Here is a 23,972-nt window from a genome sequence, read left to right as displayed (position 1 = left end):
ATATAAGGGGGCGCACCGGGCGCAACTGCTGGCAATTACTGGCAGCAACATCAGGTGAATGGCATAACGATTAAATGCGAGCGAGCGAAGCGAGCGAGCTTGAAAATTTTGATATTTTGCAGTTTCAAAACTGCCGTTTTTAGCTATATTTTTTCGCCTTGGAAATTAAGGGGGCGCACCGGGCGCAACTGCTGGCAATTACTGGTAGCAACATCAGGAGAATGGCATAATGATTAAATGCGAGCGAGCGAAGCGAGCGAGCTTGAAAATTTCGATATTTTGCAGTTTTAAAACTGCCGTTTTTAGCTATATTTTTTCGCTTTGGAAATTAAGGGGGCGTACCGGGCGCAACTGCTGGCAATTACTGGTAGCAACATCAGGAGAATGGCATAATGATTAAATGCGAGCGAGCGAAGCGAGCGAGCTTGAAAAGCTTTTGACATTTTACAGTCCAAAAACTGTCGTTTGTAGCTATATTTTTCCGCTTTGGAAATAAAGGGGGGGGGGGCGGTGCGCCCCCCCCCCCTGGATCCGCCACTGGTAGTCAAGGTTGTTGGTTTATGTTCATGATTGTGGGAGGTATTACCAGCGAGGGGGCGTCAAAGTGACCAAGCGGGGGAAAGATGTCCAAAATCTGCACTTTAGAGCATCCCCTAATCTTGTGTTTGTTTGTGTGTGTGTTTTATATACATGGAAAAGTTAGGAAATAGCCCAGGTCAAGTTTTATTACTGGCAATGCAAGGCATTTTAATATAGACTAGTATGTAAAGCAAAACTACAGAATCAATGATCTAGCTTTGATATAACGAAGCGTAAGGTACAAAGGTGTACATTCTACATCACATTGCGCAACATTGCAGCGACTCTTTTTACACTGCGCACATCCTGCTTATATTCAGAATGCCAACCAGACGCTGAATCACATTCTTTTGTAATGTTTCACACTATATACCTCTTTAATTATGGTTAAAAGAAATCTTAGAAAAATATCTTATTTCTTAATCACCCTTTCATGTCGATTTCAAATTTAAAGCAATTTACTAACCCTTGAATTACCATTCTGGTAAGTTTTTTTTTTTCTTTTTTCTCTTTTAAACCAGCGGATGGCGGGGGGGGGGGGTGGGACAGGTGCCCCCATGCCCCCCTCCCCCGTAGTTACGCCACTGTGGGGGGGGGGGGGGACACCCTCCTCCAATACACCCCCCCCCCCACACACACACACACACACACACACTAACCTGGCTACGTCGGTGCCACTAGGCTATAGGAACCTACATACAACCCAACTTGGAAACTTGTAAATCGAAATAATGATGAACCTTGTTGATGGTTTGGTGTAGCTATTGGTGCAGATTAATGCACTGCACCAATTCCTATATTTACGCATGATTCTCTAGATCTACAGAAAATTCCTTCTTTCTTGTCTTTAATACTAGGACACGTAGTAGCCTGTCTTGGTCTCACACAATTGCGAAAGTGCATGCTCAGGCACAACAGCACACACACGGCCTGAAAACTTCACCCGCTGAAGTCTATCCCCGCTGAACGCTAGTTGGCGCACTCCTCCCAGCGTTTCACTTTTCGACCGAGAGTTGGCCATCTTTGGATGGGCCTGGCATAAATGCAGTGCACACCCTATTTTCTAGCTAATCCGAATAGCCTACAAGTGCTGATCCCTGTCTGCGTATATACATATGCACTTCTACCAAAGATCCTTACTGTACGACTACGACTCTACGAGTTCACTCCGGCACCAGTCCCCTCGAAAGGGTCGTGAACCAAAAGTCGCCGTGGGAGACGTGTGTTGTTGCAGCAGAAAGCTAACTAACACTGTTAGAATTTCTACTCAAGGCTAGAACCTAGTGGAAGCCAGTCTAGCTACAGTATACAGTACCAACACAGTTATTCTCTAACTTGCAATCAGTGTAGCGGCGCGATGTCGTGGGGGCAGCAGCAACCATATAACCCGAACTATGTGAGTTTCTTGGGTTTTTTTTCCTACCCCCTCTCTCATTAAATTATTCACACATTCAGTCACTGTCAGGTTTATTTGTGACTTGTCAAGTTTATTTGTACACTCTGACTCTGAGATCCACTTACAGTGCAGTGTGTATCAAGGCAAGCTAGCCCAGTGTCTTAAGTTAAATCCGCTCAGGCACTGTATTTACCAGTGACAGTGTTTACATACATGGCCGCCATGATTCATCTTGACATCTTCTGTTCTGCACTATTCTGACTTTGGTTTACTTAAATTAGAAGTTTTAGTCAAGAGCTTAACTCAAATTGTTTGGTGTGTCTATCAAGTAACGTTAGTGAAGTAACGGCGCTAAACGGCTTTAGATAGTCACTGATAGTGATAGTCAAGGGTAGGTTGCCTACAGTGCAGTGAACAACTCTGTTTACACGTCATGACTTGCAGCAGCAGCAGGGTGCCTATTTTTGTCAGGGGCACTTTCACTCAGTTTTAACTGCGACCCCATACGCATAGCGTAATGGGGCTGCAAACTGTAGCATTCAGGATCGTGACTAGGGGTACAATGTAGTATCGCGGACAAATATCAACTTAAAATCGAAAAATTTATTCAATTTGAAGACTTACCAGTGCAGTGGCAGTGAAGTTGAAGTATTGACAACAGGGTTCGTGCAACGTTTGGTTCTGTCGATCAATAGATGATCTAGTCCCTTTCTGTTCGAATTGATGACTTAATGTGACTTGGTCGAGAGAAACCTGGGAGAGCCACACTGAATTGACGGCCAGCGCATGTGCACAAATTTCAAATCCATTGACTGGATAAGATGTCTGTGTGCGCATGCACAGCATTCTCCACAAAATACAACTCATAAATTTGTGGAACCCCATGTTCTATATTGCTTGCATTAAGTTGCAATGTGTGTTGTGCATTTCTGTGTGTAACAAGCCGAACTGTACTAGCCAAACCAGTGCCTAGTGTTTGCTAGAGTGTACATACATGTATATACAAGCAGCATGGTGCAACGCATGTGGCAAAATGTCGTTTGAAAAGAAGGTCAGCCTGGCATGCTTTGCAGCAAATCATGCACATGCAGTAAGCACATTTGGGACAGTCGGGCCAAACACCAAGAAGCCCCACTTCCCCTAAATTTCAGAATTTTACGGGGTTTGAAACTAACTTTTTTCAGGCTCCTATTTCATGATTGTTCAGGAACGATTTGAAAACTACATGTAGTACCATTGGTGCCCCTAATTTAAATATATTTTTGGGAAAATTTGATAAAAAACCCCCTATTTCAATGAATTTTCATGATTTTTGAATTTTTTTGCCCAAAGTTAGCCCCTAAAATAAATCCCCTTCCTGAAAAAAATTGAAATGGGAATGCAGTACAGATGACCTCTTGAGGTTGGGGGGGGGGGGGGGGGGAAGGGAGTAATATTCAAATACTCTGTATTTAACATGGTACAGTTGATACTGGTCTCATTCACCAAATACCATACTATTTCAGGCCAGAAAGTACAGTTGTACATCTCTCCAAGGTACATGTGTAAGCATTGCACAAATGTACAGGTGTATACAACCTTGTATTATCATCCTACAGGAAGAGTGAGAAATACAGTGCAGTGCAATGTGTGGTATTTCATGACACGATTCACACTCTTAAAGCGCATAGCTCGCTAGCTAGCATATTTCGAGAGAAGTTTGAATTACCACCCTATGGCTAAATACCACATTTAATGAGGAACTTTGCAGCGTATTTGTGTTGACATTATGAAACACCTAGTGTAGTACTGTACATCATTTTAAATAACCTGGGGCCCGTTTCATAAAACTTGTTATCAGTGACAACTGCCACATTTCTATGACAAATTTGCTCTCAGCCAATCAGATGCAAGGATTTCAGTAGCTTGTCACATCTATGACAACTTGTCACTGATGACAAGTTTTATGAAACGGGCCCAGTACTGTGTACAAGTGTATTTCATCCTAAGTGTGAATGGGATTTTGATCTACAGGGGTATAGTGTACACTTGTAGTTCAGTTGGGTTCTAGACATTGTGTAGCATTTTAGTTACTCTTTACTAATAGAGTTAGTTTTGTCTTTTATTTTTTGACCAACAATTAAATGTCAGATGTAACCAGTATCTACTCACGATACAGGGTGGCCCAGAAAGAACGGAACGCCCAAGATCTTTAATTTCAGCAATATCGTTGCAAATGTGTCATTATTTTGCATACTGTTGGAAAGGCCATTCTTTTTCCAAGAGAATGACACCAAGCTCTTTAATTTCAGTTAATGCGTTACGATTTTAGGACCATTTTTGTCAACCCTTGCAATTTTCAAAATGTGATCATTTTGCACTCTCAGAGACACCAAAATCAGCGAGAATTCGGCTTGTCATAGAAGCAGTAACATTCACAATGTGTGGAATGTGGCTGTCATTGTCCGTTACCATTGTGAATGAGACGACCTGACGACAATAATACTGTCCGCCCCACATTCCGCACATTGCGAACGCTACTGGTTCTACGGTAAGCCGAATTCTCACTGGTTTCTGTATCTCTGAGAGTGCAAAATGATCACATTTTGAAAATTGCAAGGGTTGACAAAAATGGGCCTAAAATCGTAACGCATTAACTGAAATTAAAGAACTTGGTGTCATTCTATTGGAAAAAGAATGGCCTTTCTAATAGTATGCAACATGATGACATTATTTGCAGCAATATTGCTGACATGAAAGATCTTAGGCGTTCTGTTCTTTTTGGGCCACCCTGTATAAGTGGTAAAATAATCCAGTTTGATGTTTATCAGAGCATGGTTGGTTGTGATGGGATGTATGAAAATGGCTCTTTGTCCTGCGTCTGTCGTACTTAAACTTGTAAAACCAGAAGTGATAAAACACAATAAATGCTGTGAGTTAGTTCATTGGTAATTATAGATTCAAGTTTATTCATTGCAGATCCAGGAGTGCTCCCCCCCCCCCCCCCCCCTTGGAGCCTAGGGGAAGGGGGAAAGATCCAGATGCAGGCCTAATACATTTTCCTCTTCTTCTTCTTGAAAACAACATTATGGATTTTCATCAAACTTGGCCGGTAGCATTCCTAGGGGGATAGGATCTCACTTTGTTCGAATGGGCACCATGCTACCCTTGGGGGCCCCAGGAGTTTGGGAGGTTTGGGCCCCTTGGGGGACCTAAACCTCCCAAATCAAGGAATATTCAAAAATATTTTTCTCGAGTATCAGAAGTAATTGAGCTTTAAGTCTTTTTTTTTTTCTTCTTCAAACTGCATATTCAGACCAGGGAGGTAGAAGAGAGATGGAGAGTGCCCTTCTCTTCTTCTTTTGATCTCATGCTCCACACCACCAGGATAGAATGTTTCCCCTGTAATCCAATTACTCACGCACACACTCACATCGCTTATTTTTAATTTTCTCCGGAAACTGAGAAGGACCCAACACTGTGCAATGCCTTGTTATTTGTATCCAGACGTAACAATGCATTGCGCTTTGCGTCATTTTTTGAAGACAAAAATATGATGAAGCTTCAAATATGTGAAGCATCAAACTCACAAAAAAGTTCTGTACCGAGAATGTGAGTGAGATTCGGATGCAGGCACAGGTCTCTCAACAGGAAGCAGGGCCTTGGTGCTTATTTATAAGAAGTAATCGCCAATTTGATCGTTACCCCATTTAGTGTGGTATGGTTATTGCGAACAGTTGCACTCACACCCGTATTGATCTTGGTCAATTATACAATCATCAAATCAATAATGCAGAGAAAGAGTGCAAAAAGATTATTGTTAACTCAGTTCGGAACCTGTGCGATTTTTCATAGAAAAAGCACTACAGTGAAACCCCGTTATAACGAGGTCCGTGGAACCGGCGATATTACCTCGTTATAACCGGTACCTCTTTATAACCGTACGCATCAAAAATAAAGAAAAATATAAGCACGACATCATATACCCATCAATGAAACTTAAGAACATCCTTTGCGTTGTTATTACACTATCATGGATCATTATTATTGAGAGAATATAGGGAAATTATTTGTGAATTAGAAGAAAACGTAGGGGTTGAAATGAGTTATTTCTTTATTGTAATTCTTGTTTGTTAAGTTTTTCTATTAGCACCAGCGCAAATAGAGTAACATACAGGCGTTGTTTATCGTAACTTGCGAGGTATTTTTACGCTGTTGCGATGCGCAATGCGATGATTTCATGAATCATTTTGGCTGTAATCTTGTACAATGTGTGATCGTTACGCCCGAAGGGATTAAAAAATGCGTTCTTTATTTTCTTCCGAAAATCTCTTCGCGTTTTGTTCATCGTTCTTGAAAAATATGCGACAAGATTGAATGTGGAAGGTTGGGATCCTTTTTACGCAAATCTGTACCTGGCAGACCATTCTGAAAGCAAGAAAAATCTTCATTGTGAAATGCAGTATTAAAATTGTGATAATGAACAAACCTAGATTTATTCAAACTAATAAATGTATTTGATTCTTTTTCTGATTTAGGTTAACATGTGTCATTCAACTATTTTTACGCTACTGTCACCTGGCGAGATCGCGATGATTTCAGAGTAACATGCGTTGTTTACCGTTAACTTGCGAGGTATTTTACGCTGTTGGTGCCCAGCGGGAATTCGATAATTTCATGAATCATTTCGGCTGTAATTTTATACAATGTATTATCATTGCGTCCGAAGGGATTAAAATGCGTTCTTTGTTTTCTTCCGAAAATCTCTTCGCGTTTTGTACATCCGTTCTTGAACTGTTAAATGCGTTTGTTTCTTTTTCCGAACACCAATTAAGCAGGTTAACATGCGTTTTTCATCTATCTTTACGCTACTGTCACCTGATCGTGAGATCGCGATGATTTCATTAATTATTTTGGCTTTAATCATACACACTCATATTTAAATTATCATTTGTTAAATGATAATGAACAAATCCAGATTAATAGATACGTTTGTTTCTTTTTCTGAACACCGATTAAGTATAGGGTAACATGCGTTATTCAAGTATTTTTACGCTACTGTCACCCGGCGAGATCACGATGATTTCATGAATTATTTTGGCTTTAATCACACACACTCATATTTAAATTATCATTTGTTAAATTATAATGAACAAATCCAGATCTACTCAAAGTAATAAATGCGTTTGTTTCTTTTTCTGAACACCGATTAATTACGTTAACATCATGCGTTATTCAACTATTTTTCGCTACTGTCAGCCGGCGGGATCGCGATGATTTCATTAATTATTTCGGCTTTAATCATCCACACTCATATTTGCTAACTAGCAAAAGAACTGGAAGTTGGAACTACAAATGGAAAGGATATAATGCTGAGTTGCACACGCATTCCAATTGTCCACTTTTGGCCACAAGTGTCGCTACATGGAAAGTTTTTGGATGCGTTATCTTTTTTTTTTCTCGATGCGCTGTGATCTGACCTGATATCACGCACGCGTATCTCGCGAAAAAGAAAAGCGAATGATTATGTTAATAATTTAGTAGGAACATCGGAAGGCATTCCTGTGTCTTATTGCAAGGTTTAGAAGAAAACATGGAGGGAACGGTTCTGTTCAAAACGGGAAAAAGACGTGGATTGCGCGAATTAAGTTTTTAATGTTTCGTTTGTCGCGTGTTTGAAAGCGGCAACTTAGTCAAGAAATGGAACCTCGTTATATCCGATCAAATTGCTTATGTTTTTCTTTGTCATGATGCACCGAAATTGTCCTCGTTATAACCGGAATCTCGTTATAACAGAACTCCTTATAACCGATTCGTTCTGCCATAGGTTTACACGGAAAGGAAAACGGGACCGACGTGATCACCTCGTTATAAGCGGTTCCTTGTTATAACCGAACTTGTTATAACGGGGTTTCACTGTATTATGAATTCTTTACTTTCACTAGCCTGACCAGACCGCTGTGCGAAGCACAGCAGTCTGACATATACTAGTGTTTAAACGTTGTAAACGACCGTCGCTATTGACGGCAAAATCACATAAAATGTCTTTTATTTTGTTTGATTTTAACATAAAGATAATTTTTACCACTCACCTACATCGTATTTTGCTGATGGTGGAGTTGAATTTGGTGTTTCGTTGGTATCCAGACCTTATTGTTGAATTTTTCGGAGTAGATTGTGCGGTGGTATCTTTTTCTTCAAGAGCTTCACAAAATCAATGAACTGCCACGCATGCGCAACCGGAAGTGGTATCGTTTTACGCACGCCCGTGCGCTTTGTGTGTTACGCAAAGCACTCGTATCTGCGCGTGCTGCTCCGGCAATGGTTTGACGTTTGCATGTGTCACTTCTGCTCTCCGACTAGCTCATGAATACTTGTGACTAGCTCATGAATATTTCCGACTCGCTACGTTGTAGTATACGAGAGTGACTGTAGCTCATGAATATTTCCGACTAGTTCATGAATATTTCCGACTCGCTATGTTGTAGTATACGAGAGTGACTGCCATTCAAATAACACGCAGAAGATGAGGAGTGAGCAATACGTACACTTACAGACCTGATTTTAGTCATGGATTTTGGTGAGTTTTTGACGTAGTTAAAAAAAAAAAGCGCATACCGATTATTGAATGAATATCATAGATTATGGGGATTCCTTATATTTTAGTTTTCTACACTTAATAAAGATGTTCATGAAGGAAACGTACACCCACTGCTGAAAATGACAATGTTTACTATAGAGTAGACGTGCGTGTAGTTATACTTTCACCTACACTATGCATATGTTGTTGATAATGTTGCGATGGAGAAATTTAACATGAACTGAACTGAACTGAACTGATCTGAAAATGATATGGTTCCTAATCAAATGAATGACTGAGAGCAATCAGGTGACCAGTCTTTAATTATGCCTAACATGCCCAGCAGGCATAAGATTTTTACCATTGACCGCGTACTAATGACCGGTACTAACAATGGCTCAGAGATACGCGCATGACTGTGGCTTGCCGTAATCATGCTCAGTGACATCATAATTGCATGCGTTATCAATGCGCACTTAGTCAGTTACAGGCACGCTTAATCACGTACTGTATTTACCATTAGTAAAATAATCAAAATGATATTAGACATGCTACTGAACGTGAATGTTGCACACACTCAGGCCAGAACTTCCGAAAAAGCGCGCGCCCCAATTTGACCTGCCTGTGCTGAGGTCAACGAAGCAATCGTAAACGGTCTTTCCAAGCTCGAAGAAAGTGAGCATAAACAGTGCTCCTGTGAACGGCATTTTGAATCAGCATTTCAAAACGCTGATTCTGCCTTCGCAAATTGAGCATAAACACACCCTTTGTCAACCTTGCTTCAGTTGACCTCACATAAGTCAAAAGTGGTGTTTTACTAGTATAAATGGGATGTTTGATCATATGTATAGGAGACTGTCAAACAATGCTGCGTGTGTTCACGTGCATTTTAATATCGCGAATTTCACGAGAGCCAAGATTCGCGAAATTAAAATGCACGCAAAAGTTTTACCTACACTATATGCATTGAATGCCAATGGCAATTCGTGAAAACTTCATGCCGCGAAAAAGGCTGTCGGCTCCAATTCGCGAAAATTTCATGCCGCAAATACTGTATATCGTGTTTTACAGTATGTAAGCCACTTGTATGTATGCCCTTTCCAAATTCTGTTTGTCAAATGATTACTGATCCTAAGATTTCAATGTAATGCTTGAATAAAAATTTTACAAGTTTATTCAATGCAAAAAAGGGCCTTATTTAATGAGGGAAGGACATGTGTGATATAATAGGCTGTGGTATGTTATTCCAAGCATACAAATGCATGATGTATATATTGTGCTTCTTCAGCAAAAGTAGATAACTGAGATATCACGTAATGGGGGATGATTTAAAAAAAGGAAAACACAAACAAACTTTCTTTTGAGAATTGCTATTACAGTGCTGGTAAAGGCAGTCGTATGCAACTACACTTGTATTAGGAATGTCATTATATAAGCAACAGTGCTGAATTACCAAGGGTGTGCTAATGTATGCGGTAGTGTACTGGCGTAGTCATGGATATAATCAGTAATGGAATACTGTTTGAAGGCAGAAATGAAATATCTTTGTAAATCCCATAATACAGAGGCTTAGCAGTGGTGTCATAGTACATTGTACAGCTGAGTCAGAACTGATTTTTATAAAGGCCACTTTCTGTGCAGGGCCACAGCTGTCAGGTGTACCAGTTCATCTTATCGACATATTTTAAATATACAACTGTGGCATGATGAACATATTTGTTGACAAACTGCATTTAGCCAGCAAAATCTGCAAGATCAAAGAGATTAAACAGACATTTAAAAATCTGTGAACCTAACTAAATCTGTCTCTTATTATTGTGTGTAATTTTGCAGCCTGGAGGGTATGGCCAGGCCCCTCCTCCAACAAACCCATCTGCTCCAGGCTCTGTACCTCCCCAGGGTCAAGGGTACGGCAATCCATATGCAGCTCCTCCTCCAGGACAAGCACCTGGCTATGGCGCTCCGCCCCCTAGGCAAGCCGCGCCTTATGGTGCTCCACCCCCTGGGCAAGCTCCACAGTATGGTGCTCCACCCCCTGGTCAGGCTCCAGGTTATGGTGCCCCACCTCCTCAGCAAGGGTGAATTACTGTAAAAGTGGATATTTTCGCGCGACTAATTTTTCGCGCTAGGCCGGGTCAGAAGAGTTTCGCGTGTTTTTAATTCCGCGGAATCAAGACATCACGCACAGGAACGTATGGCAAGCAAAAATATTCGCGTGTTTTTATTTTCGCGCTAGTTTCTGGTTGCGCGAAATGCGCGAAAATTTCAACACCGCGAAAATTTCCACTTTTACAGTATTTGTTTTTATTTTTGGTCACTTGTTTGTTTTTGTTGTGGTTAGAATATTAACCAGAATGTTTGATGTGCAGTAGAGAGTTTTAGAGATGGTCAGGCTCCAGGTTATGGTGCCCCACCTCCTCAGCAAGGGTGAATTATTTGTTTTCATTTTTGGTCACTTGTTTGTTTTTGTTGTGGTTAGAATATTAACCAGAATGTTTGATGTACAGTAGAAAGTTTTAGAGATGGTCAGGCTCCAGGTTATGGTGCCCCACCTCCTCAGCAGGGGTGAATTATTTGTTTTTATTTTTGGTCGCTTGTTTGTTTTTGTTGTTGTTAGAATATAATAACCAGAATGTTTGATGTACAGTACTAAGTTTCAGAGATGGTCAGTGTCCACGTCATGCATGTAATGCACACTACAGCACTTATAGTGAAGGACATTGATCTTGTCATAATTACCCCTTTATGAATCATGACTTTACTTCACCTATTATAGTTTTATGTAAAATTGTATGTCACATGCCTTGCTATCCCATCAGGTATGGTGCTCCTCCTGCAGGCCATGGCTATGGTGCCCCTGGCTACAACCCTGGATACACCCAAGGGGGACCTCCACCTGGTGCAGACCCAACTCTGTGGTCCTGGTTTAAGGTATAACATTTCACATGATGACAACCTATTGCTCTACTCCGTACCAGTATCACTTGATATTCTTGTCTTTTTTTCATAATTATGTAAGTATTGCATGGCCTAAAGAGATTTCCTCTAAAGAGAAAATACAAATTATGTACAGTGTATGTGCATCAAGTCTTGTGTCTGTGATTGTAGGACAAAGGTCAGTATTGACAGAGATGATCTCAGTTGTGTACAAGGAAACAAGGTTATATCTAAATACTGAAGTAGCCCTCTTTTGCAAGCTCCTCCATTTTTGTGTGTGTGCTGAGCATACAAATTGCACTAGGATCGTTCGCAAAAGACTGCCAATTTTCTCTCAGATCTTGCTTCAGTACTATTGACATATGTCAGATAAATGTTGTAACAGTCTAATTTGTCATGTGACTGTACATCATAATCTTCAGTCAAAGATGATACATGTATTGTATTTCTATCCCATCAATTTCACAAAAATGTATTGCCAACCTGGTGGTACAAAGATATTGTGGACATATGATTGAGAAATGATGGGACAATACAGAATGTCCCTTCACCCAAGACATCTTCTTGTGTTTCGGTAGGCAGTAGACCAAGATAACAGTCAGGCTATCACTGCTGAGGAACTCCAAAAGGCACTCCTGAACGGGAACTGGTCAAACTTCAACGTAGAAACGTGTCGCCTCATGATTGGAATGTTCGACAAGGATAGGTAAATTTTGTTCATTAAAGCAAATTGAGTGCTGTAACTTTGTGTCATCTTACCTCACATGCTTGTGTGTCTTTATTGTTTTTGATGAAAAACCCAACAACAACTAATGACTTCTGTAGGCCGTGGATGCTGATGGCAGTGGAGGTATAACAGCCGACGAACTCCAGCATGCATTACTTAATGGAAACTGGTCAACATTTAATCACGAGACGTGCAGACTCATGATCGGCATGTTTGACCGTGACAGGTGAATTCTTGCAGCACCATTTCATTGTAAACCCTTCACCGAAAGCCTTCATTACTTTAATGTTTACTGGAAGTCTTAAGCAGATGATAATGATGGTGAATTTTGTTCATGTTTCAAACCTGACCTTCACCCAAGAGAACTCAGTTTGGCAGCACAGTGGTACAATCTTTGTCTTTCTTATTGCCATCTGTTGAATTTGAAACTCGTGACATCAATTTATGGAGATTATTTGATGTCTGCGTATTCACACAGCTGCACAGTGAACATTTCATTTGTATAACAGGATCAATGATGTCAACCGTTTTTTTTTTTCTTGTTTTTGTTTTTTTTCCAGAATTGTAACTCCTTACTACTTTCCAGTTAACTGGTATATCTTCCCTATTTTTGTAGGCTTGTGTCATTTTTGTCTCGCCCACGTAGTGGAAGCGAAACATACATGTACATGTATGCTTCATCGTCAACAATATGATGTACTCTCAATAACTTTCCACAGATTTGAGCTATGACCGTCAAACTCATGCCACAGATATATGTGACCCGCTACAACAAAAGGATCCTAAAGTCGCTGACGGCTTAGCTGAGAAAATCGTGTTTGAAGTCACATTATCAAAATTTGTCAAAACAATCGGATTTCTGCTTTCGGCATAATTTTGTAGTCTAATGTTTTGTCTATCATCTGCCGAAATTTCGAATCTAAATGATTAAAGGAAAGGCAAGAAATCAGCGTTTTCTGGGACATGATTTTTCGACTTTCAATGTAACAGAAACGTGTCCGAAGATTTGGATTTAGCGCCGCAGCTTGACTCCGCCCCTAGCAACAAGGGAGTGATCTTATTGGTCAGTGCGTGGCATCCTGATTACTGATTGGTCGTGCGTAGACCGCTGGCGCTAAGCTTGAATGAACATCGTAGAGGTCGCTAGTAGCATGCCTTCTATTGTCAAGCTGTGAAAACTCTCTTGCCTCCCCTTGATCATGATAGCGTCGGAAGGAAAACTTTGAAGGCGTTTTTCTCAAAACTCTGATTTCCTCAACCACTTGACATGCGCTGATAAAATCATCAATATCTCCGCAACCGAGTACTTTTATGGGTTGTGCTATATATGAAATTAAAGTAGAAGAGTACGGGAATATTGTCCTGCCATTTTCAGAAAATTGTCTTCCCCCGACTTTCGGATCCTTTTGTTGTAGCGGGTCACATATAACCTAAAAATGCTCGTAAAGTTTGAATGTGGGTGCAGTCCAACAAGGTCAAAGGTCAAAAGGTCAATGAACTTGCCCTAATAGGCACTGTGCACATACATGTAGTATTGAGGTGTACTGTCAATAACTTTCCACAGCATTGAGCTATGACCATTTATACTACAGGTACATCACCTGAAGATACCAGACAGGTGGAGTATTGGTGAATTGTCACAAGGTCAAAGGTCAAATGGTCAATGAACTGTACATAATAAGCATTGTGCTGGTACACGTAGTATTGTGGTATACTCTCAATAACATTCACAGCTTTGGCTATGACCACCAAATTCACACCACTGATACATCACCTAAAAATGTCAGTCATGTTCAAATATTGATGAAATCTGACAAGGTCAGAGGTCACAATATTGCAAAACTTTCCTTGATTTAAGCACCATACTCTGTGCTGTCAACTTCCCACAGCTTTGAGCAATGAACACAAGGTATATTACCTAAAAATGCGACTCAAGTTAAAAAATTGGGCAAATCAGACAAGGTCAAAGGTCAAAATGTCAATAAAGTTCCATTGAAAAACACTGTAATCACCAGCCCACAAGAAGGCATCTGATTTCTAACATAAAGAACATAGTCTCTCTAGTCAAACTAATTGGCAGAAGTTCAAATCTTTGGCTTCATGCGAGGTTCAATTGAGAATGCTACACAAGCAAGATACAGTTTAGCTTATTTGTGTTATTGTTGTGAATCGCATGCTACCAAATGGGATTACAAGTTTTTGTGAACAGCTGGCATAATCTTGGGCAGCATGATATGCAGAAAAGGGTTCAAACCAATGTACTGTGTAATAATGGAAAACCCCATGAACTAGTATTACAAAGCTTTAATTTTCACATAAGAAATGGGTCTGTTGTATTGAGGTGGTTGCCAGGCACATTGACTTTTTTTTTTTTTTTTTTTTTTTTGGTGAAACAAGACCCTGAACTACATTGAAAGGGATTTAACAAAGAGAAAAATATATATTGCAACAAAGTCTTTTTGGCAAAAGGAGGTGATTTGAAAAAAACAAACAAACAAAAACACAATCCTATGAAGTCAATCATACAGGAATACTTCATGTACATTATTGTACACATTTAAAGGCATAATTTACCATTTGCAGATGAAACAGAAACCTAGCATTAGTGCTTTAGAATAGTTCTAATATGTGAGTTAGGGATAGAAACAACCTTGTGAAAATTTGAAGCAGTAAAATCAATGTTAAATACATGTATAGTCAAATATGCAAAATGTGAACAATAGTTATAATTAAAATGTTTCCAGCCTAAACCGTCTACAGTTACAGTTTATTGAGAAAAATATTGATATCTCCTTGTATTTTAGGCTTTATTGCAAACATTTTATGTGGTAGGATGTTTTGTGATACAACAGACCTACACATATGCATGAAAGGCGATATCTTGAACATTTTTTAAATAACTGCTCCCAAAGGTAAACAGGACCTTGAAGCAATTATGCCAGTGGATGTTTTATTTCATGTCATTAAAGTAGCTGCTTTAGTGTATGTTGGTTGGTAAAATCTCATAAGTCAAATACTGAGTGCAATATGGAAACACATTAAAGCCATAATTTACCATTTGCAGATGAAACAAAAAGTCAGCATTAGTGCTTTAAAATAGTTCCTAAATATGAGTTTAGGATAGAAACAACCATGGTAGAAATTTGAATCCGTATTAATCAATGTTAAGTATTGTTAAATAGACAAACTGTGAACAGTAGTTATAATAAAAATTTTGCCAGACTAAACAGTCTACAGTTATGGTTTAATGAGAAAAATACTGATATCTCCTTATATTTTAGGCTTTAGTGCGAAAATTTTAAAATATGGTAGGATGTTTTGTGATACAACAGACCTACACGTATACATCAAATGTGGTATCTTGAACATTTTTTAAATCACTGTTCCCAAAGGTAAACAGGACCTTTGATTATGACCGCCCAGCTCAAAATGCATAAAAAGTAGGTCAAAATGAATTTCCACTTTCCACTTTATTCAGTCATCCCAATTGACATGCATCATGTATTTTGGTTTATTACAGAGAATCCTAATATGCAACTTTTTGTCAGTTTTGAGTTGGGCAGTCACATTTGACAAATGTTGTAATGTAATTTTACTGCTCTGTTGTAATCACTGTTCAGTTAGTTTTAGTCTCTGAATGTCAACATTTTGTTGTTAATTTGATCTTTGTGGTTTTGTGTTTCAAGCACATGACGATGTGTGATATTTTCTTTGTTTTGAGTGTTACGCTTAAGCAAAACTGAAAATGTTAATGATGGTTCAAATGATCTTTAAAGGACAAGTTCACCTTGATATACTTGCAGATTGAGAGAATGCAACAATATTAGTAGAACACATCAGTGAAAATTGGACGAAAATCAGACAATCCGTTCAAAAGTTACGAAATTTTGGAGTCTCAATGCTGTCATCGCTGAATGAGAAGACTACTCCAGCTTGTGATGTCACATGCGTAAGACAATGTAAAGAAAACAGAAATTTCAACATATTCCCACTTTTCTCATATAAAAATTGGCACTTGGTTTGCCTCTTTCAGAAAGCAGGGAGAATAATATTAACCTCAACATACATCAGTAACAAGTTGAGGATATGTGTACCTTCTTTTCAAAAATTGAAATTTTGTGGAAAATCTGTATATTTTCCTCATACAGTACTCTCCATTTAATCGGGTACTGCTCAATGGGTTACTCTGCTTTCAATTCATGTACAAGTTCAACAAAACAGTTACGATGCATGTTATATTTACAGAATAGTCTGGGATACATTTTGGTTTAACATTTAGGAATTTTCCAGAAGAAATTGATCTATTTCCATAGTTTTGTGCTTTTCAAATTTGTGTAAATATAAATTTTGAAGAATTTATGATGTGCTGAAAGTCGACAGAGAGTTTGGGTTTACATTTCAACATACATGCAGTGTACATGTACAATCGAATTGCCATATCTCTGGTATGTAATGTAGATGCATTTATGCGTAGCGTTAAAGAGCCCTTGCACCAGCACCACACGCGCAGTAACACACTAACACTACAGTTGTAAATTCCTTTAGCTAGCTTTGAGGGAAAACAAAAAATAAACTGTTAACTCTACTGAAACTCTAACCTTTCTTTAGGCTGTACGTGGGAAATAAACTTACTGTCGCCATGAAACACATGGGGTCAACAGAATTTGCTGCAGCACTTGGCTGCATACCATGCATAGGACTTTAGCTGCACATGACACATGTTTAGAAGCGCACAATGTAGCGTGATGAGGACTTGGTTTACATGATATGTTGAAGCCCCATGCAAATTGTTTACTAAAATTACGTTGCAGACACTGATTAAGGCTGTTGTATGACTTTAGAGGAGCTGAGCGGTGGCTGTAAGTGACATATCACGTGGTATCCGGTTGATCGGATTGCTTAATCGGGTAAGAAATGCTTTGGAAGACACTGCTGTATCATTCTACGCGTGTGACATCATACACTGTAGTAGTCAGAGCAGTCTTCTCATACAGCAGTGATTGCTCATACACTTTCAAAATTTATAAATTTTGAACGGATTTTACGATTTTCTTCCAACTTTCTCTGATGTGTTCTGATATTGCTGCATTCATTCAGTCCACACGTATATTATTCAGGTGAACTTGTCCTCTAATATGCAATTTCACACTTCGTTCAAGTTGAATATATGAAAAGAATAAAAGCAGATGAACGGAATTAATTCTATTTTTAAGTTTCATTGAAATTTTGATATGGAATGTGAAAGTCCAGAAATCATTAAGTTTCACTCATTTTTCCCAACATACATTCAAATAGAAAAATGATGACAACTTTCACTGGTTTTTTCACAAAAACATTACACCTTGTTTTCTCTTGCTGACTTCATAACTACTAGCTGTTAACCCCATACATGTGTTTGTTACAAAATTATTCCAAGATTACAATAATTTGATTTGAAGAATACATTTAATTTTCGATTCAATTTAATCAAGAAAAAAGACATTCAGTGAATATTTGTACAGTTGAGAAGGGACTCTTATGACATTATTACCTCTGCCAATTTTGAATACTGTGAAATCAGAAATTGTTACGTGCATAATATTTTCTCAAACTTAAACCAAAATTAGGTTTGATTAAGATTTTTGAAATTAAAAGGCATGGTATGCGTTGAATGGTGGTGCTAATTTGCAAAAATTTCATGGCACGAAAAAGGCCATCAGCTCAAATTTGTAAAAGTTTCATGCCGCAAATACCTCTGGTTTTACAATATTGTGTGGTTGCAACTATTGCTAGTGACTATTAAATACATAGGAAACCTCAAAATTCCATAAATTTCTTTTGCTAGGTCCAATTTTTATGAAACCCCTACCATTTTCGTTTCCCTGCTTTTTACTATATTTTAGAGCCAACTTTAGACATGATGCTGAATTGCACTTTAATCGTAGCATGTCCCTCGCAAGTAATGTACCAACTAATATGCTGATTTTGTAACTATCATATCACATTATTTCTTGAGCAGGAATGGAACGATCAACTTCAATGAATTTGCTGCTCTCTGGAAGTACATTCAAGACTGGAGAGGGTGCTTTGACAGGTGTGTGTGAAAAATGTTTATGAGTGCATGATAAGTACATGTTGATGGTATATGAATGAGAATTGACAACAAATGTATTCACTATTTCAAGAGTATGATATTAAGAATGAAAGAGAATCTGTTCAGTAGTGGAACAGTGCAAACAATGCATGTTTGGATATTAAACATTTTTGTGCTGAAGACAGCTGATTACTTTGTTGCAAATGCACTAAACATAAACATTCATGTTCTCACAATAAATATGTATTCAGGTCTATGCAAAAAATATGCCTGTCATTTGTCTTTTCTTCTTTTTTGACATGTCATGTACTGCTACCTGTTATAGGAATTCTGAACTGTAAAGATTGAAAGTACAGAATTTTCATTACAAGGCGCTCATTTGGAGAATTACCGGTACCGTATTGTATATTTCAGCCACTGCTTGTGATCTGTGACTCACCTTTATGTCAATATCAATTAAAGCACCCAAAGGGAAGTGAATTGGGCTGTAGATTAGTGAAAATCTGTTTGAAGTGGAGAAAGTATTTTAATTGGTAATAAGGAGATAACTGTGACTGTTTAGGTGACATATCCTGTGATTCATCCATAGTACTGTTTCACAGAACTGTACACCATTTTCAGTAGTTCTCAGTTGTTAAAGAAGATGACCCCGAAGGTTACCATTGTGTTGTTGTTTTCCTTTTTTCTTTTTTTTTCCGGGGGTGGAGGATTTTTGTAAAGATCTTGACTTCCCCTGCATGGAGAGATGTGTGTAAAAGCATGTCCTTCACATACCTAGAGCAGAGCAAAGGAGAAACTTTCCTATTTGGAGTAAAATTGAGATTTGTTGAGTTGAGAATGAGTTTGGAATCACATGAAGAGGAGAAAAGATGTATACAACTACCAAAGTTATGACAATCATGGGCCGTAGGTGTTTAAGATGTTCATGGATATAAAGCTAGTGTTCTGATCATTGTAACTTCTGTGATATTTATCTGAATTTCCTCAAATTTTCTCTTTGCCTTTGTGATTATGATGTCATACTGAGCAGAGTAATCACATGGTTTGTGATGTTTTCTTAGTGACAGATTATCACAAGGTAATGCTGGCTTCTGTGTTTTTTTTTCCCACAGATTTGATCGTGACAGATCAGGCAACATTGATGCAGGAGAATTGAATCATGCTTTTGCTACATTTGGCTATAGATTGTAAGTGTACCAGTAACTCAAGCTATTTGTAGCTATTCTCATCTCAGTACTGCAAAATTTGATAGGTCTGTATACTTGTGGTGTCCCATGGCATTCTAAACTGGTATCTTTTACAAGTTTACATTGATACGTTCACAGTATAATGCTTTACATACACTTCAAGGTGGTCCACATGGGTTTTTTGTGTGTCGCAGTTTGCCAAGCTTGCCCAACTTAATTACATGTACATGCTTACAGTAAGAAACTTGCAAATGAGTCAAATGTGTCTGCAAACTTTTATATGTTATTTTCCCTGGTTATTTGGAACCATAAACCACAAATAATTGGGACATTTTGGCTGAAATGCTTCCATTGTCCCTCATTAATGTAAACAAATGATACATAGATCCGTAGAAATACAAGTAACCCAAACGATTTGATTTCCTTTAGGCCAGAAGTATTATTTTCCAACCAATCCCAGATAGATTCTACCAATTGCACAGTTTGAACATTTACAGTTTGGCAGTAGGATGTAGTGCTGGCAGTCACATAGAGCATGGTCAGTTTTGACTGATGCACTTTATACTACCACTCAGTGCAAATATGGAATTGCCTTCACCTCTTTGTGCATCTGTACATGTAGTGTGTTTGTGGACGTGTGTGACAGACAGCGAAAGAAGGAAGGGATGATGTGAGAAAAATGTGTTCATCGCTCAGACATTTTTATAGTGTACCTATTCACTCAATTGGTGTAATAAAACAAATGCATTCAACAGTGCTGCCTCTTTCTGTGCAGTGGCAAGGTCTTGGGCATCATGACTTGATATGTACTATGAACTCTGAGAAGGGTTATTTTGTGGATCATATTAATGAAGGTTTGTTCCAGTGATGCATTTGGGAGAAAATCTCCTAATTAAGTATGACTACTGTATTATTAAAGGTCCAGTTTACCTTTGGGAGCAGTGATTTAAAAAATGTTCCAGATATCACATTTGATGCATATGTGTAGGTCTGTTGCATCATAAAACATCCTACCATATGAAATATTTGCAATAAAACCTAAAATATAAGGAGATATCAGGGTTTTTCTCAATAAACCGTAACTGTATACGGTTTAGTCTGGAAACATTTTTATTATAACTATTGTTCACATTTTGTGTCTTTAACAACACTTAACATCGATTATACGGATTCAAATTTTGACAGTGGTTGTTTCTATCCCTAACTCACATTTTAGAACTATTTTAAAGCACTAATGATTTCATCTGCAAATGGTAAATTATGCCTTTAAACATTTTTTACACTCAGCTGGACCAGTTAGATGCTGCAAACTGTTTTGGCAATCAAAATTACTGAAATACTTTGAAGGAATATGCATATTTCCCTACAATGCTTCTTGCAGTTTTGCCCAAGTGCACATTTAGAGGAACAGAGAAAAAAAAAAATCAGTTTTGTAAATTAAGAAAAACCAACACACTCACCTACCAAAAAATGGTATGAAGGCCATGAAACTGTAAAACCAGAAATGTTTGCTTGCATTTTGATTTTGCAAATTTTATGAGAGGCAATATTTGTGAAATTGATATGCACAAGAAAATTCTTTTACACTATATGTATTGAATACCAGTGACATTTCATGAAAAAGACAGTCGCCCCGATTCACAGAAATTTCATGCCACGAAAACATCTTACTTTACAGTAGTCAAATGTGAACATCTGGATATTACCTAGTTGAACCATTTTTTGTAAATCTCAAATGTTTTATTTTCCTCCTATACAGGTCACCACAGTTCTGCCACTTGGTTGTGAAAAGATTTGACCGTGGCCATGTAAATACGATAAAGTTTGACGACTTCATCCAAGTGTGTGTTATGCTCAAGTCTCTCACAGAAGCCTTCAGAAGAAAAGATACAAGTATGAATGGTGTCATCACAGTTCACTATGAAGATGTGAGTCAATTTGAAACAATAGCAGCAGTGTAAAAACAAGAATCGCTTCTTATAAGGAATATTAAAGGCAACAAGAAAAATGCAGGAAAAAGCTGTATGAACACAGATAATATTTGTAATTAAATCATACACAAGATTGGAAATGGACTGTGATAAAGTAGTCATTTTATCATCAGCTTTCCTGTCAATTTCTGGAGATTTTCTTTTTTTTTTTCACTCTTTCTTTGAAGAGATGGTTAGATGACGTACATGATGAATTCTGCCCTTCTCTCTGAGAATTAAACTCTCTAGTCTTGTGTAATATAATTCAACAGCTTAATATACGTAACAGCTTTTGCCGGAAAAAAAAAAAAAAATCAAACAAAACGCTTCATGAAATGCCCCCAGATCTACACCCTCACCCAAGTTTTTAACTTGGAGGTTGCATGTTACTTGCTCTATTTGTCATCAGGTGTTGGTATTAGTAGCAATGACATCATAAACAAAACTTTAACATTTTGATCATACACATATTTATTTGGTAAATGGATATCACATGCCTTTAATATTGCTATGAGCATACTGATATGATTTTTGTTCTGAATATGTTGTATCACCAAGTAATTGTGAGTGCTGCCCATTTTCAAGACCAGTCTGTTTTATGTTGCTTTGCAAATGAGCATTGTGTATAATGTTTATTATGAAGGGGGAAAAAATCCCAAATTTGATACCCTGGCATACTGTTTTCCTCTATCATATGTGATGCAGTTTCTGGAGATGGTGTTGGAGAATGCAGTCCACTGACCTGCAGCTGAATGACTGGCTTTTTTGACCCCTCATACTTTGACTTGGACATGTTGCCCTGTGAATTACCCCACGGTCATCATCTTGCAGTCCATTCTATGGGAACTTGGCATCATAAGAGTTGGAACTCAGTTCTTGATGTACAGCCACAGAAATATATCATGGCCTTTTTGCAAGTAGATAGAATAGTACTCATGTTCTACTAAGAATAGCTTTCAGTATCTATGTCTGTATAAAAGAGAGAAAATGTATTTGATGATGTAAAATGGAAGGTGAAGGAATATTTCAGTGCTTTGAGGCAGGCTTCACATTGCAAAGGATTTTATTGTACAACCAATTAATGATTTTGCAGTGTTGTTGGTCAGAAGTTGAATGAATGAACATAGGAGAGAGTAAGAAATTTAATCTTTGCATATAAACGTAATTCAATATGTTTAGACCCACAGTGTTCAATACACATTCCGTAATATATCAGTACATTGTATGATTCATGGAATTATGTGCCCGTGATAGTGATTCTAAGATGATAACATACGGGACACTCACAATATTACAAAACCCTTGAGACTGGTGCTTTGTTCAGTAGATTGTAAGTTATCATGAGTGAACAAACAATGAAAACATTGTTCTTTTGTGTATATTGTGTCTTACAACAAAAGAGGAAAGGCAGTGTTAAGCACGATTTTAGGTGACAGGCAATTGTGTGAAACCCATTTCCTTGAAATGGCGTTATTCCCATAGCCTTCACAAATAAAATATGTCGCCATGCTGTGTGCAAATTCCTGCAGACTTCTTGTCTGAACAGTTGTGTGACAGGGGATGCCATGGAAACTCATTAGCTGGAGGCATGGACCACACCATGCCCAACATATACAACAAACATTTTCTAAGGACCCAAATGTGATGAAGGGTACAAATATTTGATTATTTGACATTAAGTGAGCAATCATGTCTTAATGTGAAAAGCAATGAATTCTCACGTCTTAATCCAGCAGGCACAGAAATGGCTTTAATTTAATCACAATTTTGCTATAACTGAGTTAGTTATACATGTAAACAAATTTTCCACCATGGTCATCAGTGATGATGATTTTGAGACCTAACCCAGATGTTCAGCTAGTATCTCTATTAAAAGCGCATTTCATCTGTCTTTGTTATACTGAGAGTGGCCCGTTTGTTCAAATTGTATGTGATGTCAGCAATTTGAAAGATTACATTTCAGAATATGTTATGACATGCTCAGTTTTGTAACACAAAATGATCTTACATAGCATGTGTAGCATTCCAGTTTCTTTAATTTCCTCAGGTTTTGAAAATGTAATTGTTTGCTGAATTGAGCTTTTACTATAGAAAACCATTTCTTTCAAATTTGAAATGTACATGAAAATCTATCCCCTTTTGGAATTATATTGTCGGCGTGCAGAATGTATTTAGCCTTCTAAGATTTAACCAGGGATAGATTAAGATGGAGAAGATAAATCTAGCAACAGGATATGATTTTAGTGAAGTTTCTGAAAGATGAGTCAGTGTGTTAAAGATATCTCGTATATCGTATTTAGAGTTTGCCAAAAGGGCATGTGACTTTTTTTTTCTTGTTTCTTTTTTTTTAAGGGGGGGGGGGGGCTTTCAGTGCCATACATAAGCCAATGTTTAGAGCTTCTTTTGGGTCAGATATCATGTTAAAATGTGTCCATGCCCTGAAATCATCTTTGTGACATGGAAGACCACCTAAGGATATCCCAAATATGATGCTCATTGTTTATTTCCTCCATAATTTATGGAAATTAGTCTTATACATGTACC

At 38.2% G+C, this 23,972-nt stretch overlaps 1 protein-coding gene across 2 annotated transcripts; it reads left to right on the top strand.

The window, feature by feature from the left end:
• Nucleotides 1-1,892: 1,892 nt before the first annotated feature.
• Nucleotides 1,893-23,471, top strand: LOC140231620 (sorcin-like). 2 transcript variants are annotated; one of them, XM_072311771.1, is made up of 8 exons: nucleotides 1,893-1,975; nucleotides 10,368-10,612; nucleotides 11,354-11,465; nucleotides 12,297-12,424; nucleotides 18,197-18,271; nucleotides 19,384-19,458; nucleotides 21,218-21,386; nucleotides 22,134-23,471. In XM_072311771.1, exons 1-8 carry the CDS (start codon nucleotides 1,937-1,939, stop codon nucleotides 22,167-22,169), a joined length of 879 nt encoding a protein of 292 aa, XP_072167872.1. In that variant the 5' UTR covers nucleotides 1,893-1,936; the 3' UTR covers nucleotides 22,170-23,471. The 2 variants fall into 2 exon arrangements, with proteins under 2 accessions (XP_072167872.1, XP_072167871.1); XM_072311770.1 differs by lacking the exon at nucleotides 12,297-12,424 and adding an exon at nucleotides 12,050-12,177.
• The last annotated feature ends 501 nt before the right edge of the window (nucleotides 23,472-23,972 follow it).

The sequence above is a fragment of the Diadema setosum genome, chromosome 8 (assembly GCF_964275005.1).
Source record: "Diadema setosum chromosome 8, eeDiaSeto1, whole genome shotgun sequence".
Lineage (NCBI taxonomy): Eukaryota > Metazoa > Echinodermata > Echinoidea > Diadematoida > Diadematidae > Diadema > Diadema setosum.
Note: the sequence above shows the minus strand (reverse complement) of the source record. Positions and strands in the feature narration are given on the sequence as shown.